This window comes from Rattus norvegicus, chromosome X (genome assembly GCF_021556685.1).
Source record: "Rattus norvegicus strain SHRSP/BbbUtx chromosome X, alternate assembly SHRSP_T2T, whole genome shotgun sequence".
In the NCBI taxonomy this organism is placed as follows: Eukaryota; Metazoa; Chordata; class Mammalia; order Rodentia; family Muridae; genus Rattus; species Rattus norvegicus.
In genome coordinates this window covers 147,614,245-147,631,017 of record NC_141554.1, presented here as the reverse complement: position 1 = coordinate 147,631,017, position 16,773 = coordinate 147,614,245, and the positions used below count along the sequence as shown (strand labels likewise).

The 16,773-nt window shown below is 38.8% G+C and overlaps 1 protein-coding gene across 5 annotated transcripts in view; it reads left to right on the top strand.

The window, feature by feature from the left end:
- Positions 1-9,704, top strand: part of Cxhxorf66 (similar to human chromosome X open reading frame 66) — a 40,212-nt gene extending 30,508 nt beyond the window's left edge. The window contains exons 2-4 of one of the 5 annotated variants that reach the window (XM_087600806.1): positions 217-322; positions 5,428-5,581; positions 8,663-9,704. In XM_087600806.1, the coding sequence (XP_087456932.1) occupies positions 292-322; positions 5,428-5,581; positions 8,663-9,602 (1,125 nt within the window). In that variant the 5' untranslated portion in view covers positions 217-291 and the 3' untranslated portion in view covers positions 9,603-9,704. Of the gene's footprint in view, positions 1-216; positions 323-3,347; positions 3,495-5,427; positions 5,582-8,662 lie in introns of those variants that run through there. The other 4 variants (NM_001433017.1, NM_001433016.1, NM_001433019.1 and 1 more) reach the window with 4 other exon arrangements.
- Positions 9,705-16,773: the final 7,069 nt, after the last annotated feature.

Below are 16,773 nucleotides of genomic sequence, written 5' to 3'. Positions count from 1 at the left end.
TGGGGCAGAGCCGAATGCCACCACTTTATTTCTTCTCTCTGGCCTTTTTATACCTTCTTAGACAAAGTTCTTTAGAAAAATTACCTTATATGTAAAATATTATACAAAAGAGGAGTCACAGAGGGTTGTTGATAGAAAATCCAACACAGTGTTTCATTCCATAAGCTCATTATAACTTCAAAGCAATAGTTTCACATGGCTTTGCTTTTATCATAGAGCACACGTGAAATGGAACTTACGGGTTCTTTGGAAAGTCATCTGTTTCAAATGGAGTTTTGCTGAGGCAAACACATGAAGGAACGTTTCACGGAAGCAGACACAGGTGAAAGGATGTTTTGCTAAAGCAAGCACATGAAAGGACACATGGTGAAGGATTCTTCACTAACAACACGCATGTATTGGTTCACCTTACAGTGCGTAGTTGAGCTCTATTTGTCGTAACTCCATGGAGAGAAACACCAAACACTTCTGGTGGTGTGCTGGCAGCTTCTTGCCACTTCCATGGTCCTGGGCCAATGGCTAGGGTGATATCAGCTGATACAGACTCACATGGAGTTTTGCTAAGACAGGCTCATGTACTGAGGTAAGACACGCGATGAGACAGACATGTGGAGGACACATGATATTTGGAGGGAGTATAAATAGGACTTAATGGACTGTGAGAGGGGCTTGCTGGCATAGCTAGCATTGCAATGCTTTTTGGTCCTCTTATCATCGCTGATCTCAAGTTCTTTGAGAAAGGCATGGCAAAGAACTTCTCCTGGCATCCCTTTTGGTCCTGATTCCTCCTGCTGACTCATGCTGAGGCCTGGCTGTCTCTACTAAGTTGTCCCAACACTGCTGATTCATGTTTGCTATCCCAACACTATTGAACTGGACTGCTTGTATATTTGTAAAGTGTATGCAAGTGGCTCTAGCTGCGGCTGCTGACCTGTGAACTGAACTGCTGATCTCCTGACAATGCAGATGGGATTTGCTCCAAAGCACAATTTCTAAACAGCTCTACTTCCCCTGTATCCTAATAACTTTTGTTTTACACTACCTCTGGTGGACAGTGGGCTAAAATGGAGGTTAAAGTATTTAAGAACCATTATCGTGAAAAGTGGATTTTGAAAGAATTATAGTTACACACACCTGTGGCTTCATCCTTAGCTCTGACCTAGTATGAATTTTTTCCTTGATCACAAATTTATCCCAAGACTATTTTTCATTTTATTATAGTTCTGAAAGCTCATTGTATTCCTTATTTTGCAGCCTCTACTTGCTATTCTATGAGGAGTGGGCACATTTATTCTTGATTCTGACATTATTACATCTTTCTGGCAAAACAGCTAAAACCATCTCCCAAAAACTTTCTTCATAAAATTATTTTAACCAAACTCAGAATTCTATAAAGTCATTAATTCATCTAAACAGCATTAATTTGTGAAAGTTCAACTTCATGTTGATCTGCAGGAAATTTACTCAATAGGTTGACCTGATGCCCAGGAACCACTAAGCTATGTAATGGTGATAGGAAAAGGCTTATCAGCATTAAGAATCTATCCTGATATTAGATGTCTGAAGGCCCTGCAGTTCAGGGTTTACCTACTGAACCATGCGGAAGGACGGGCCATCTCCAGAAAAGATCCTTGCATACCTTTAACCTCTCCTAGATGGCTCCTGACAGTAATTAATAGGGTTCACCTTTTGAGAATAAAAACACTGATGGTCTCTTTCTCAGTCATTCTTCTTTTGTATTGAAGAGTACAATATATACAAATAGCTCTGTGGCCCAACCTATATAATCTTAGATGTTCAATAGCCTTTCATCATTCTTTAGGTTCCACTTAGTAGTTCTCTTGATTGAATCATCTGATTAAATCTCTTCTTCACAAGGTGGGCGTGGTGACCCATGCCGTTAATCCTAGCACTCAGGAAAGAGGCAGAGGCAACCAGATCTCTGTGCATTCAAAGCCTTCACTATGAATGAGTTCCAAGATAGACAGCACTACATAGAAAGACCCTGTTTCAAATGAAAATAAATTCTGTTTCATGTCTACCTTAGTTTTTTTCCTGTAACTTTGATAAAATATTCTAGTAAAACCAATAGAAGGGGAAAAGAGCTTATTGAAACTCACAGTTTAATGTTATAGTCCACCATGCCAGGGAAGTCAAAGCAGCAGGAATCTTATGTGATCACATCTACCATCAAAAAGAAAAAAACACAGAATGAGAAATGTGTGAATTCTAAAGCTCAGAACACTTTCTCTGTTTACATAGTCCAGAACCAGATTATTCTTGAAATGTCCAATGTACTTTCTTGGCCACAATTGCTGTAACTTTCAACATCAATTAATATAACCAAGGTAATTATCTCTCCGAGGCATGCTCAAAGGTCCATCTCCTAGATGATTCTAGAATGTGTCAAATTGACAACTAACACAATTTCTCACAACACCTCTATTAGTTATTTTTCTATTGTTATGACAAAACACCATGACCAAGGCAACTAATAAAAGAAATCATTCATTCCAATACAGGTGAGGTCACAGAGAAACGATGTCTCAAAAAAAATAGTGGGATGGGGAAGCATTTAACCTGGGCCTCCTGGTTCCAGAGGATGAGAACCCATGACCATCATGTCAGGGAACACAGCAGCAGGCAGGCAGGTATGACAAATAGTAGTAGCTGAGATCTCACATATGATCCACAAGTCAATCATTCTACCAACTAGGAATCAAGTATGCAAACATGTGCTCCTATAAGTCATTGTCACTTAAGCCAGTACACTATCTGTGATTAACAATCCTTTAATCTGCCTGACGGTGGTGCCATACCCCTTTAATCCCAGCACTGAGGAGGTAGAGGCAGGAGGATCTCTTGAGTTCAAAGACAACCTGGTTTATAGAGAACGTTCTAAGATGACCAGGGCTACACAGAAAAACCCTGTCTCGAAAAATCAAAGAAAAATCCTTTAATCTTGATTTTAATTAGACAAAATAAACGGTGGAAAGTCACTTGAGGGGCTGGAGCAATGATTCCAGAGACTAAGAGCACTGGCAACTTTTAAAGGGGATCTGGATTCAATTTGTAGCACCAACACGGTAGCTAACAACTGTCACTCCAGTTCCAGGGGATCTGACACTCTCTTCTTGTCCCTGTGTGTAGTACACAAGTCTGGTGCATGGACACACGTGCAGACAAAACATTCTTAAACAAAAAATGTAAATTTTGAAAAGTCACTTGATAATATCCCTGCCAAAACTTACTGCTTTTCCACGGTGAGATTATGTTGTCAGAGTCTGATGCAAAATGACAGTGATGTCACAAACCCCATGACCAGCCTGAAGCAAATAAGATACAGCAGTAACCTTAGCCAAAGAAACATTTCAGCCACACTCTGGCTATGAAGGTTCATATTTATGTCTTATTCTTGTCCATTTGGACAATAAATTGTTTAGATAGAAACCAAACTAACGAATCATCTACTGCTACTACTGCCAATACTACAGGTATGTGCCTAAGCTTAAAGTTTAAAAAATACTATTATGTTATTGATTTATTATAATATTAGGAATGCCAGGTTAAGAAAAACACTGTTATAATTGGTCTACTATTATGAGGTCTTTAAGAATTCTGAGTATAATAGCTGATATTTTCAGTTCTATGTTAAAATTCTAAACATAAAGAATACAGAATTACAAAAAAAGAATACAGAGTTACAGCACACACACACACACACACACACACACACACACACACACACACACACACATATACACACCCGAATTCCCTTTCACACGCAGTGTGCCAAAAAAACTAGACAAACTTATATGGATAAATCTACTGTAGGACGTAAGTACCAGGGTTTTGTTTTTATTTGGATTAGTTGTTGGAATCGAGTTCTCACTGTGTTCTTCAGGCTTACTATTTCAAGTCCTAATGATGGCCTAAAATGTCTCCTCATTCTTAGCCTCTGAAGTGGTTGTTCCTAGCACACCATTGAGAATAAGCATGGTTTCTTCTTATTCTGTCCTGTTTCCTATCACATAAATTCATTTAGAAAAACTTAAATTGACTCACCTATGCAAGCCTATGCTCAAAATTTTAGTTACTGCGATAATCCCCCATGAGTCAGAAGTAATACAAATAATACTATAGTGTAGCTAGAGATACAACTCACATTTGACATTTATAGCCAGGATGTGTTCAGGAAAGAAAATTACACTGGAGGGCTCAGTGGGTAATGTACTTACTGCACAAGTATGATGACTTGAATTCAGATCCCACATAAGGCTTGGCACATATAACCCCAGTGTTCCTACAGTGAGATAGGATATAGACTGGAGAATCCTGTAAACTCATGAATCTGATAGCTTGGGTATTCAGTGTAGCTATAAACAGAAGAGACCCTGTCTCGAGGTAGAAGACAGGCAATAACACCCAAGTTTGTCCTCTGACCTTCACATGTATACTGTGGCATGCACAGACAATTCCATACTTCACAAATGGTACATACACATGGGAGGTATGGGGGAGGCAGGAGGAGGTATAGAGGAAAACAACTAGTTTTCCTCTGACCTCCACAAGGACATGTATGGGCACTCACACTTGCATAGTCACATGTCCACATTCGCATACATTTATACACACACATACACACACACAAGAAAATTATAATGGATACCCATGTGTCCACATGCACATACACATGTACACAGACACATACACACATACACACACACACACAAAGAGGAAATTTATGATGGATACTCACATGTCCACCTGCATATACATGCACACACACACACACACACACAAAAATTATAATGGAAACATTTTTAAGCTTAAAAAAACCACTGAAGAGCTAGAGAGATGACTCACTGGTTAAGAGTTAAGAACATTTGTTGCTCTCACAGATCTAGTTTAGTTCCTGGCACTCATATGGTGATTTACAAGGAATTATAACTCCAGTTTCAAAGTATGTGACACTGTCTTCTAACTTCTGTCAGGTTCCAGGCATACAGGCATATGTTGAATATAAATATATGCAAGCAAACACTCACACACATTAGGCAAACACATATACATAAAGTAAACAAGTTTTTGGTTTTTCAAGACAGGGTTTCTCTGTGTAAAAGAGATACATTTAAAAATCATTGAGAAAGGGCTGGAGGGATGGCTCAGTGGTTAAGAGCACTGACTGCTCTTCTAGAAGTCCTGAGTTCAAATCCCAGCAACCACATGGTGGCTCACAGCCATCTGTAAAGAGATCTGATGTCCTCTTCTGGTGTGTCTGAAGACAGCTACAGTGTACTTATATATAATAAATTAATAAATAAATCTTTTTAAAAAAATCATTGAGAAAGAGACCTGACAAGCCAATTTCAAAGTGGAAGTAAACTAGTTTACTTAACACATTTTGTGATGGTACAATTTTTACAGTTGAAATCGTTGAATCAACAGGAGCAAAATTGGATGATTTTAGAAAACGCCTTCTCGGTTTCATAGTTGGAATTATGATCATAGCCTTCACCTTTACCTGTTTCTGTCTACTCCATTATAACTGTATGGTTGAGGAGGTCCAGTCACCAGGAGGGTAAGTTTTATGAACTTAAGGATGTAAAACCTGTGTGTGCATGTGTGTGGATGTGGGGAGTATGGTATAGGTGCACAGGTGTGTGCTTACATACAGAAACCAGAGGAAGATTTCAGGTGTGTCCTTCTCAATTACTTTCTGCTTTATTGTATTGAGACAAGGTATATCACTAAACCTAGAGGCAGGCTCACAGGCAGGATGGCCTAGCCATCTTCCTGTCTCTACCTCTTTCCCATGCATGGACATACATGGATAAGCTGCCATACACAGCTTTTTCCATGGATTGTAAGTGAAAGATCCATGAGGATGAAAGACAGACAAGGGACAAGCAACTCAAAAATAGTTCAAGCTTAAAAAATATTGTATTTTATATCTATGAGTGTTTGTCTGCATATACATACGTGCATCGTGTGTGTGCAGTACTCACAGACGCCAAAAGACTCTCAAATTCCTTGGAACTGGAATTAGAGCTAGTTGTAAGCCACAGTGTGAGTACTATTAACTAAATCCAGGTTCTTCACAAGAACTGCAAGTATTCTTAATCACTAAGGGATGTCTCCAGCCCCAATAATACAGGCTTTTATTTGGGAGAGGGGCATTCTTCAGAAGAAATCTCTTTTGTAAGAATGAGAGCCCATGGGTTGGAGAGATGGCTTAGCAGTTAAGAAAACCGGCTGATCTACAAGAGGTCCTGAGCTTGAGTCCCAGCACCTAATATAGCAGCCCACAAACACCTGTAACTCCATGTCTAGGGGCTCTATTGCCCTCTTCTGGCCTCCACAGGCACCAAGCACAGACATGGTACAAAGACTTATTTGCAAGCAAAACACACACACACACACACACACACACACACACACACACATAATTTAATTCTTTTTTAAATTACAGGTGAAAGAGCGTACAAAGACTTATTTGCAAGCAAAACACACACACACACATAATTTAATTCTTTTTTAAATTACAGGTGAAAGAGCTCACTGTTTGCTTACAATCTGGGGTAGTTGTGGGACAGAAAATGGTAGAGGGGATGATAAATTTTTTGTTGTTTAGTCAAGTATTGTTGTACACATGTTTAATCCTAGTACTTGGGAGTCAGAGGGAGGTAGATCTCTAGGAATTTGAGGTCAGCCTGATCTATATAGTGAGTTCCAGGGTGGCTAAGGCTACAAAATGAGACTCTTGTTTCAAAAAAAAAGTCACCAAATAACCATTTACAGCTCACAGCTGGTCATTCACAGGGTAACCAGTAAGCTATTTAAAGGATGTTAGGCGACTGATAAACATCTTTCATGGCCATCTCCTTACTACAGCTTGATAGAGAGAGGAAGGCAGGAATCTATAGAAGCAAGTTACTTCCATTCTGGAAATCTGATTATATTAGTTTCCAAAATTGTCACTATTCAGTCAACATGTCAGAGTTTTACAGAATGGCACAACTATGGATAACATTTCATGACTTGTTTTGATTATATAGGTGAAACGAGGGAATAGTTGTATTTTTTGTAAGAATCTTTTGCTGGACAGGGGCTGTATTGTCATCACAGGGCTTATGGAGGATAGGAAATTTTGGATGAGGAAGATGATGAAAAGAAAGGGTCATTGTTTCAATGCCCTCCAAGCCCACTAACATGGTCTTAACTACCTAACGTTCTCCCCTTAAGAGTTGAGACCCTAATCTGGTTTACAAAGACGGATTTCAAGTCCACTCTCTGTACTTTTGGGACTATATAAGAGCTGAGGATCTCCACCCTTGTCGACATTCACATATCAGAGATTAATCATCAAGGGGACCAAGTTAGATTGATATAAATTGTTGCAGGATCATCTGAGGATAGATGGACAATGAGACAGGGTGTTTGGCATGGTCTTGGTGCAGAAACAACAGTTGATGCTAATTATAGTTGCATCAAGTCTAGGAAATGGCCTTTTATTTTAGCCTTTTGTCTTATTTTCTGACTCTTACATACTTCTGGCCACCTCTTTCACAACATTCCCTTATTCTCAGAAGTGGTAGTATAAGTAACTTGCATGGAACTGGACTCACATCCATCACTTATTTTCTGCATTCTCCACTATTCATGGTAAAGAGAGGCTCCTTTGATTAAGGCTGAAGCTGCTTTTATGTGTATGTATACACATAGGTATTTAGAAAGCTGTATGCTACTATGTCAGTTTAATTAGTCATCAGAAGTACATTCCTCCTGTGTGTCTATTACTTCATCCTACCTGGGTCCTTAGTCAGTCTTACCGGTCCACTTCCCATCCCTCATATAGAAAATCTAGAATCCATTGAGAGAACAGTTAGTTGACCCCATTCCCTCAACAGTCAAGCTGCTGTTGTGTAGGTGGGTAGATCTACCTTTTCAAATTGTTTCTTTATACTCCCTTTATTCCAGTTAATCCTTCTGCATCCCACACAGTCATCTGCTCAATTCCCATTCAAACTGCCCTCCCTCTCCGTCTAAACATTTCCACTCACAGTATTATCCTTCCCTACCTTTTTTCTACCTTTATTCAATCCTAATCCTTCCTCCCTAAGGTGTATAAAACACACACACACACACACACACACACACACACACACACACACACACATGTTATTTCTTTCTTTCTTGAGTTTCAACCCACAAGATATAAAGTACTAAAGATAGGATTCTCATATGAGTGACATTTGTCCTTTTTATCCTGAGTTACATAGAAATACATCTATTTCCCCAGGCAATTTCATTTATTTTACATCTAAGTAATATTCGTGTGTGTGCGTGTGTGTGTGTGTGTGTGTGTACACGTACCATGTCTTTATTATTATTATTATTGACAACTTTGTGTCAGTCTATACACTGACAATAAGTACCTGATGCCTTTGAAATAGTAAAAATACTCTTTAAGGAAAGTTATGTATCATGAATTCATATACATGTGCAAAAAAAGTTCAGCTCTCAGCACACTGTAATTTTTAATTGTGTTTACTTTTCCTATATGAAAAAATCTACACTCTGAGCTAGCACCATATTTTCTGATGATAGTAATTGTACTTTTGGTTTTAAATTGTGACATCCCAAGTTTTCTGCATTTCAGGCTCAACAAAGAAAATATGGCAGCTATATCATCATGGGTGTCCAAAGTATCAGCATGTCAACCTGATATGATAACTGAGGACATTCTAGAAGCTCAACCTCTGCTATTCAATTCAGACCAACTATCTGGGCCCTCATGTCAAGAGAAACATCTCATATCAAACAATATAGTAAAATCAATTCAGCCTTCAAGTCTAGAAAAGTCATGCATACCATCCAATGTACAAAAAACCACAAAATACATAAATATAGAAAAGTCATCTACATCATGCAGTCCAAAACCTTCAAATAGACTGTTAGAGTCAAAAAGGTCAATTAAGTCATCAGACCCCAAAAGATTACATAAGTCATCTCACATGGAAAGGACATGTAAGAAACACAACATTAAAAAGTCACAGAAGATCACCCATGGCTATAAATTAGGTAACGTCAATTCATCCTGTTCAGATAAGCAAGTAACACCTTGGCTAGCTGTTCTGAAAACTTCAACTAAGCAAATCACACAATCATCTTCTTCAATCCCATGTAAGCAAAGCACATTCACCAAACCATGCAGAATAAGGAAACCCAACCTGCCATATGGACATTATGAGGTAAAAAGGCCAGCGAATAGAGGAAAAACTTTGTTTCCCAAGCCTACAGCAGCCAAAACTTGCCGACATTATAAGGAGAGATGCCTTGTGTGCAATACTTCTGGATTTCTTCTCAATGACCTTTCAGGGGCAGAGAAAAACCATGCTGGAAATATTTGTGGCTCAATGAAAATGAAGCCATGTCTCCACACTTTCTATGATACAGAATACAAGTACAATTATTATCAGAAGAGTGTGAGCAATGATACTATGAAAATGTATGATAGTGAAGACAGTAACGCAGAGATAGTCATTATTTGTGACACAAGTCAAGATGATATCACAAATAAAGGAACCTTCCGATATTAAGGACTTAAAACAAATTGATCTACATACACAATATCCACATGTAATCAGTATCAAGTAAAGAGCTATTTATCTCTAAGGTAATTAAATTCATGGCATTACAAATTATTGTTGTATTTATCATCGCATCTCATGGGAACAGAATTCATCTGGTATATCTTTTTTTAATTTAGTGTATCTTATTTAGATGTGGTCACTTGAATGGGAATTACATTCTACCTGCACATACAAATCTAGAACGAAAGTTTAGGATGGATATCCTGAACTGTTCTTTCTCTTGCATTAGCTCTTAACAAAAGGCCCAATTTGACATTATTTACTTATCTTTTATTTTTCAGTGCTGCAGCACTGAAACCTTGAGTATCTTGCGTGCTAGTCCAGTGGTCTACCGATGAACTTGGTCATCAATTAAATTTTTATGTTATGTGTATGGGTGTTTTGCCTCTATATAATGCTTGTGTACCACTCGTGTACCTAGTGCCCAAGGAGGCCAGAGGAGAGCACTGGATTCCCTGCAACTGGGAGTTACAGACAGTTATGTTCTACCACGTGCATACTGAGAATAGAGCATGGGTCCTGTGGAGAAGCACTCATCCACTGAGACAACTCTTCAGCCCCTAGACATATATTTTTTAATTTTTATTTTTAAAGTTGTGACCAAACATGAGACTGTACATTCTAGGTAAATATTTCACCAGAGAACTATATTCCCACTCCCTGAAGTAATTTTAATTTAATACATGGTGCTGGTAATGGACTCCAGAGTGTTGCACAATTTAGGCAAGTGCTCTGCCACTGAGCAACACGCCCAGCACTACTTTTTAATGTTTATGTGGAAACCTCATAGTCTTTCTCTCTGTGACATGGTGCCGGTTAGAAATTGTTCAGATCGAATACTTCTATTTGTCCCAACCTGGATGTGGTTGAAACTTAATGCTGCATATGATGGTTTGGAGACCTTCAGTCCTTGGGTGGCAATGCAATCATGAAAACAGTCACCAGGAATGAAAATAAGGATCCGAAGAGCTTTTGTCTCTGCCCTGTGAGACGATAGCACAAAAAAATCCCATCCACAACTTACAGAGTTGGTCCTCACAAGACATTTGCTGCTGCCTAAAGTTTGGACTTCTCAGACTTCACAACTCTGAGAAGTAAATTTGCTACTTACTAGCAACTCAGTTTATCTTCTTTTGTTATAGACTCTAAACTGATTCTTAATACTGCTTGCTTCTGGATGATTTAGAAAAATCCCTGACAACCAATTCTAACACCACACTCTCCTCTAGGGATTGACACCTAAATGGAACACGCCTAAAGCACACACTCCTAAAACACTCTTATATCAGTCTAAGGGTTGCAATTAAGTCATCGACCAACTTATTCTAGATAGAAAAAGCAAGGGGCTCATGGTGAAAACTACACATTGATTATAAATACTAAAATGAAAGTACACGTTGGGCTACAAAGGAAGGGTAGAGTTAAAACAATAAAATTGGGGGCTATAGAAATGGCTCAGCAGTTAAGAGTACTTTACTTTAGCAAAAGACACAGAATCAATTTCCAGCACACACATGGCTATTCCCTTCAGTTCCAGGGAACACAACCTCCTCTTCTGACCTTTTCAATTTCTGCACATATGTAACATACATAAACTCATGCAGGTAATCACATATACACATGAATTAAATTAAAACAGTAAAATTGGGAATACTAAGGAAGACAAAGAGGATGGCTTGCATCTGGATATGAAACATCCAAACTGACAGGAGGAAAGATAGGGTTCTAAGCCAGTGTTAGTAGGCCAGATGGTTAATCTAAGCCCTATTTCACCAGGAATGTATGTTAGACACTATTTTATCCTTTGACATTCTCTTGATCCTAATGCAGCTAATTGTAACAGAGTAAATTATCAGTAAAAGGTATTCATATATTTCAGAAAAGAGACTTCCAGATTGCTCTGTGAACAAGTTCTTAAATATTAAATAACCAGGAACAACTATGGCTACAACTTGGTAATTATGAGTAGGGTTAGCTCTATGGTGAATCTATAAGCTGACCACAAAATCATAAGAACAAAGAGAACATAGTATAGTACACAACTCTCAAGATACCTACAGAATGATGACTAGTGGGCCAATGAGTACCAGACAAGACTGGTAGCTAATGAAGCAGGAGCAAAAGATGAATAATTGAGGTCCCTTACCACCTCTAACTGGGTAAACAGCACGTGATTAGAACAAGATCATCTCCCTAGTTAAGCCAGAAGAACAAGCACAGAGCATGTGGCACTCTTAAGTTAGCCAAATAATAAAAATAACTCTAGTTTTTGTTCAGTTTTTACATTTTTCTTAAATTATTTTATTTATGTATATTTCAAATGTTCCCCTTCTTCCTAGTCCCCCTCCCCCATCCTCTTTGCCTCTGAAAGGGTGGTCCACAACCCACCCACTCACACACCCATCCACACCTACCTCACCCCACAGCATTACCCTTCACTGGAGAATAAAGTATCTTCAGGATTAGGCATATCCTCTCCTACTGAAGCAAGACAAGTCAGTCCTCTACTACATATGTACCCGGGGCAATGGACCATCTGTATATGCTTTTTGGTTGGTGGCTCAATCTCTAGGAGTTCTGAGGGGTCCAGGTTAATTGACATTGTTGTTCTTCCTATGGGGTTGCCATCCCCTTCGGTGCCTTCAACACTTCCCCTAACTCTTTCATATGGGGCTGTGACCTCAGTTCAGTGTTTGGTTGTGAGTGTCTGCATCTGGATCAGTCAGCTGCTGGTCGAGCCTCTCAGAAGAAAACCATGCTAGGCTCCTGTGTGCAAGCACAACATGGCATGAGTAGTAGTGTCAGGGTTTGGTGCCTGTGTGGGGGATGGATCACAAGTTGGGACAGTCACTGGATGGCCTTTCCTTAGGTCTCTGCTTCATTTTGTCCCTGCATTTCATTTAGACAGGAACAATTGTGGGTCAAAAACTATGAAAATGGGGAGGTGGCCCCGCCCCTCCCCTGGGGATCTTGTCTGGCTACTGGGATTGGTCCGTTCCATCGTACTGGTTTTCTCAAAGTACCAGCTCCTGGTTTTGTTGACTCTTTGTATAGTTCTTTTTATTTCTATTTGATTGATTTCAGCCCTGATTTGGTTATTTCCTGCCTTCCACTCCTCTTGGGTGTCTTTGTGTCTATTTGTTCTTAAGCTTTGAGGTGTGACATAAAGTTGCTAGTGTATATTCTCTCCAGTTTCTTTTTCGAGGCACTCAGCGCTATGAGTTTCCTCTGAGCATGGCTTCCATTGCGCCCCATAAGTTTAGGTGTGTTGTGCCTTCATTTTCATTAAATTCTAAAAAGTCTTTAATTTCTGTATTTCTTCCATGAGCAAGTTATCATTGAGTAGAGCCTTGTTCAGCTTCCATGTATATGTGGGCTTTCTGTTGTTTTTGTTGTTATTGAAAACCAACCTTAGTTCATGGTTGTCTGATAGGATGCATTGAATTATTTCTATCTTCTTGTATCTATTGAGGCCTGTTTTGTGACCAATTATATGGTCAGTTTTGGAGACGGTACCACGAGGTGCTGAGAAAAAGGTATATTCTTTTGTATTAGGATGAAATGTTCTATAGATGTCTGTTAAATCAATTTGTTTCATAACTTCTGTTAGTTTAATTGTGTCTCTGTTTAGTTTCTGTTTCCATGATCTGTCCATTGATGAGAGTGGAATGTTGAAGTCTCCTACTATTATCGTGTGAGGTGCAATGTGTGCTTTGAGCTTTAGTAAGGTTTCTTTTATGAATGTGGGTTCCCTTTGATTTGGTGCATAGATATTTAGAATTGGGAGTTCATCCTGGTAGATTTTTCCTTTGACAAGTATGAAGTGACCTTTCTTATCTTTTTTGATAACTTTTGGTTGAAAGTCAATTTTATTCGATATTAAAATGGCTACTCCAGCTTGTTTCTTGGGACCATTTGCATGGAATTTTTTCCCCAGCCTTTTACTCTGAGGTAGTGTCTGCCTTTGTAACTGAGGTATGTTTCCTCTATGCAAAATGCTGGGTCCTCTTTACATATCCGGTCTTTTAGTCTGTGCCTTTTTATTGGGGAATTGAGTCCATTGATGTTGAGTGATATTAGTGACCAATGGTTGCTGTTTCCTATTATTTTTGTTGTTAGAGGTGGAATTATGTTTGTGTGGGTATCGTCTTTTGGGTTAGTTGAAATTAGATTACTTTCTTGCTTTTTCTATGGTGTAGTTTCCCTCCTTATGTTGGAGTTTTGCATCTATTATCCTTTGTAGGGCTGGATTTGTGGAAAGATATTGTGTAATTTTGGTTTTGTCATGGAATATCTTGGTTTCTCCATCAATGTTAATTGAAAGTTTTGCTGGATACAGTAACCTGGGCTGGCATTTGTGTTCTCTTAGCGTCTGTATGACATCTGTCCAGGATCTTCTGGCCTTCATAGTTTCTGGTGAGAAGTCTGGTGTGATTCTGATAGGTCTGCCTTTATATGTTACTTGACCTTTTTCCCTTACTGCTTTTAATATTCTTTCTTTATTTTGTGCGTTTGGTGTTTTGACTATTATGTGACGGGAGGTGTTTCTTTTCTGGTCCAATCTATTTGGAGTTCTGTAGGCTTCTTGTATGCCTATGGGTATCTCTTTTTTTAGGTTAGGGAAGTTTTCTTCTATGATTTTGTTGAAGATATTTACTGGTCCTTTGAGCTGGGAATCTTCACTCTCTTCTATACCTATTATCCTTAGGTTTGATCTTCTCATTCTGTCCTGAATTTCCTGGATGTTTTGGGTTAGGAGCTTTTTGCTTTTTGCATTTTCTTTGACAATTGTGACAATGTTTTCTATGGTATCTTCTGCCCCTGAGATTCTCTCTTCTATCCCTTTTATTCTGTTGGTGATGCTTGCATCTATGATTTCTGTTCCTTTTCCTAGGTTTTCTATCTCCAGGGTTGTCTCCCTTTATGATTTCTTTATTGCTTCTATTTCCATTTTTAGATCCTGGATGCTTTTGTTCTATTACTTTACCTGTTTGACTGCGTTTTCCTGTAATTCTTTAAGGGATTTTTGTGTTTTCTCTTTAAGGTCTTCTACCTGTTTTCCTGTGTTGTCCTGTATTTCTTTAAGGGAGTTATTTATGTCATTTTTTTCTAAAGATTTATTTATTTATTATATGTAAGTACACTGTAGCTGTCTTCAGATACACCAGAGAGGGCATGAGATCTCATTACAGATTGTCGTGAGCCACCATGTGGATGCTGGGATTTGAACTCAGGACCTCTGGAAGAGCAATCTGTGCTCATAACCACTGAGCCATCACTCTAGCCCTATTTATATCCTTCTTAAGTCCTCTAACATCATTATGAGAAGTGATTTTACATCAGACCCTTCTTTTTCTGGTGTGTTGGGATATCCTGGACTTACTGGGATGGGAGAACTAGGTTTTGATGATGCCAAGTAGCCTTGCTTTCTGTTGCTTAGGTTCTTGTACTTGCCTCTCGCCATCTGGTTCTCTCTGGTGTTAGCTGGTCTTGCTGTCTCTGACAGCAGCTTGACCCTCCTGTAAGCCTGTGTGTCAGCACTCCTGGGGGTCCAGCTCTCTCTTGACAGTATCCAGGTACAGAGAGCCATGGCACAGTGTCAGTTCTAGGCACAGACAGAGACTAGAAGAATCCTGCCCCAGACTGCTCCTTGGTTCCTGTGTCCTGAGAGTTCTGGGTGGGTCCTCTGAACAGAAATAGTGGTCTCACCTATACTCTCAGATGTGTCAGCACTTCTCCGCAAGTGGGTTCTGGGCACAGAGTAAGGTCCCATTTGATAGCTGTTGATCTTAGAGCCTGAACCATTGGTTTTCTGTTCAGAATATTTTTACCTCTGCCAATGTGTTCAAGGCTCTTTCCCACTTTCTCTTCTATTAGATTCTGTGTATGTAGTTTGATGTGGAAGTCCTTGATCCACTTGGACTTGAGCTTTGTACAAGGAGATAAGAATGGATGTATTTTCATTCTTCTACATGCTGCCTGCCAGTTAGTCCAGCACCATTTGTTGAAGATGCTTTCTTTTCTCCACTGTATAGTTTTGAATTCTTTGTCAAAGAACAAGTGTTCATAGTTGTGTTGGTTTATATCTGGGTCTTCAATTCTATTCCATTGATCAACCAGTCTGTTTCTGTACCAATACCATGCAGTTTTTATTGTGATTGCTCTGTAGTATAGCTTGAGGTCAGAGATGATAATTCCCCCCCAGAAGTTCTTTTATTGTTGAGAATTGTTTTCACTATCCTGGTTTTGTTGTTCTTGTTGTTTTTGCTCTTCCATATGAAGTTGAAAATTGCTCTTCTCATGTTTGTGAAAAATCATGTTTGAATTTTGATGTGGATGCATTAATAGATTACTTTTGGTAACATGGCCATTCTCACTGTGTTAATCCTAATGATTCATGAGCATGGGAGAACTTTCTATATTCTGAGGTCTTTTGTGATGTCTTTCTTCAGAGACTTGAATTTCTTGTCATAGGGATTTCTAACTTGCTTGGTTGTGGTTATACTGAGGTATTTTATGTTATTTGTTAGCTATTGTTTCCCTAATTTCTTTCTCAGCCCACTTATTATTTATATAAATGAAGGCTACTGATTCGTTGGAGTTAGTTTTATATCCAGTCACTTTGCTGAAGTTGTTTATCAGCTGTAGTACTTCTTTTGGGGTCGCTTATGTATCATACAAATAGTAATTCCTTGACATCATCCTTTCCAATTTGTATCCCCTTCATCTCCTTTTGTTTCTAATTGCTCTAGCTAGAATTTTGAGTACTATATCAAACAGATAGGGAAAGAGTTGCCAGCCTTGTTTTGTCTCTGATTTTACTGGTATTGATTCAAGTTTATTTCCATGTAGTTTGATGTTGGCTGTTGGTTTGATGTATATTGCTTTTATTATGTTTAGATATGTACCATGAATTCCTGATATCCCGAAGAGTTTTAACATGAAAGGGTGTTGTATTTTGTCAAAGGCTTTTTCAGCATATAATGAGATGGTTATGTGATTTTTTTTCTTTGCATTTGTATAATGGATCACGTTGATAGATAGATAGATAGATAGATAGATAGATAGATAGATAGATAGATAGATAGATAGATAGATATCCCTGCATCCCTGGAAT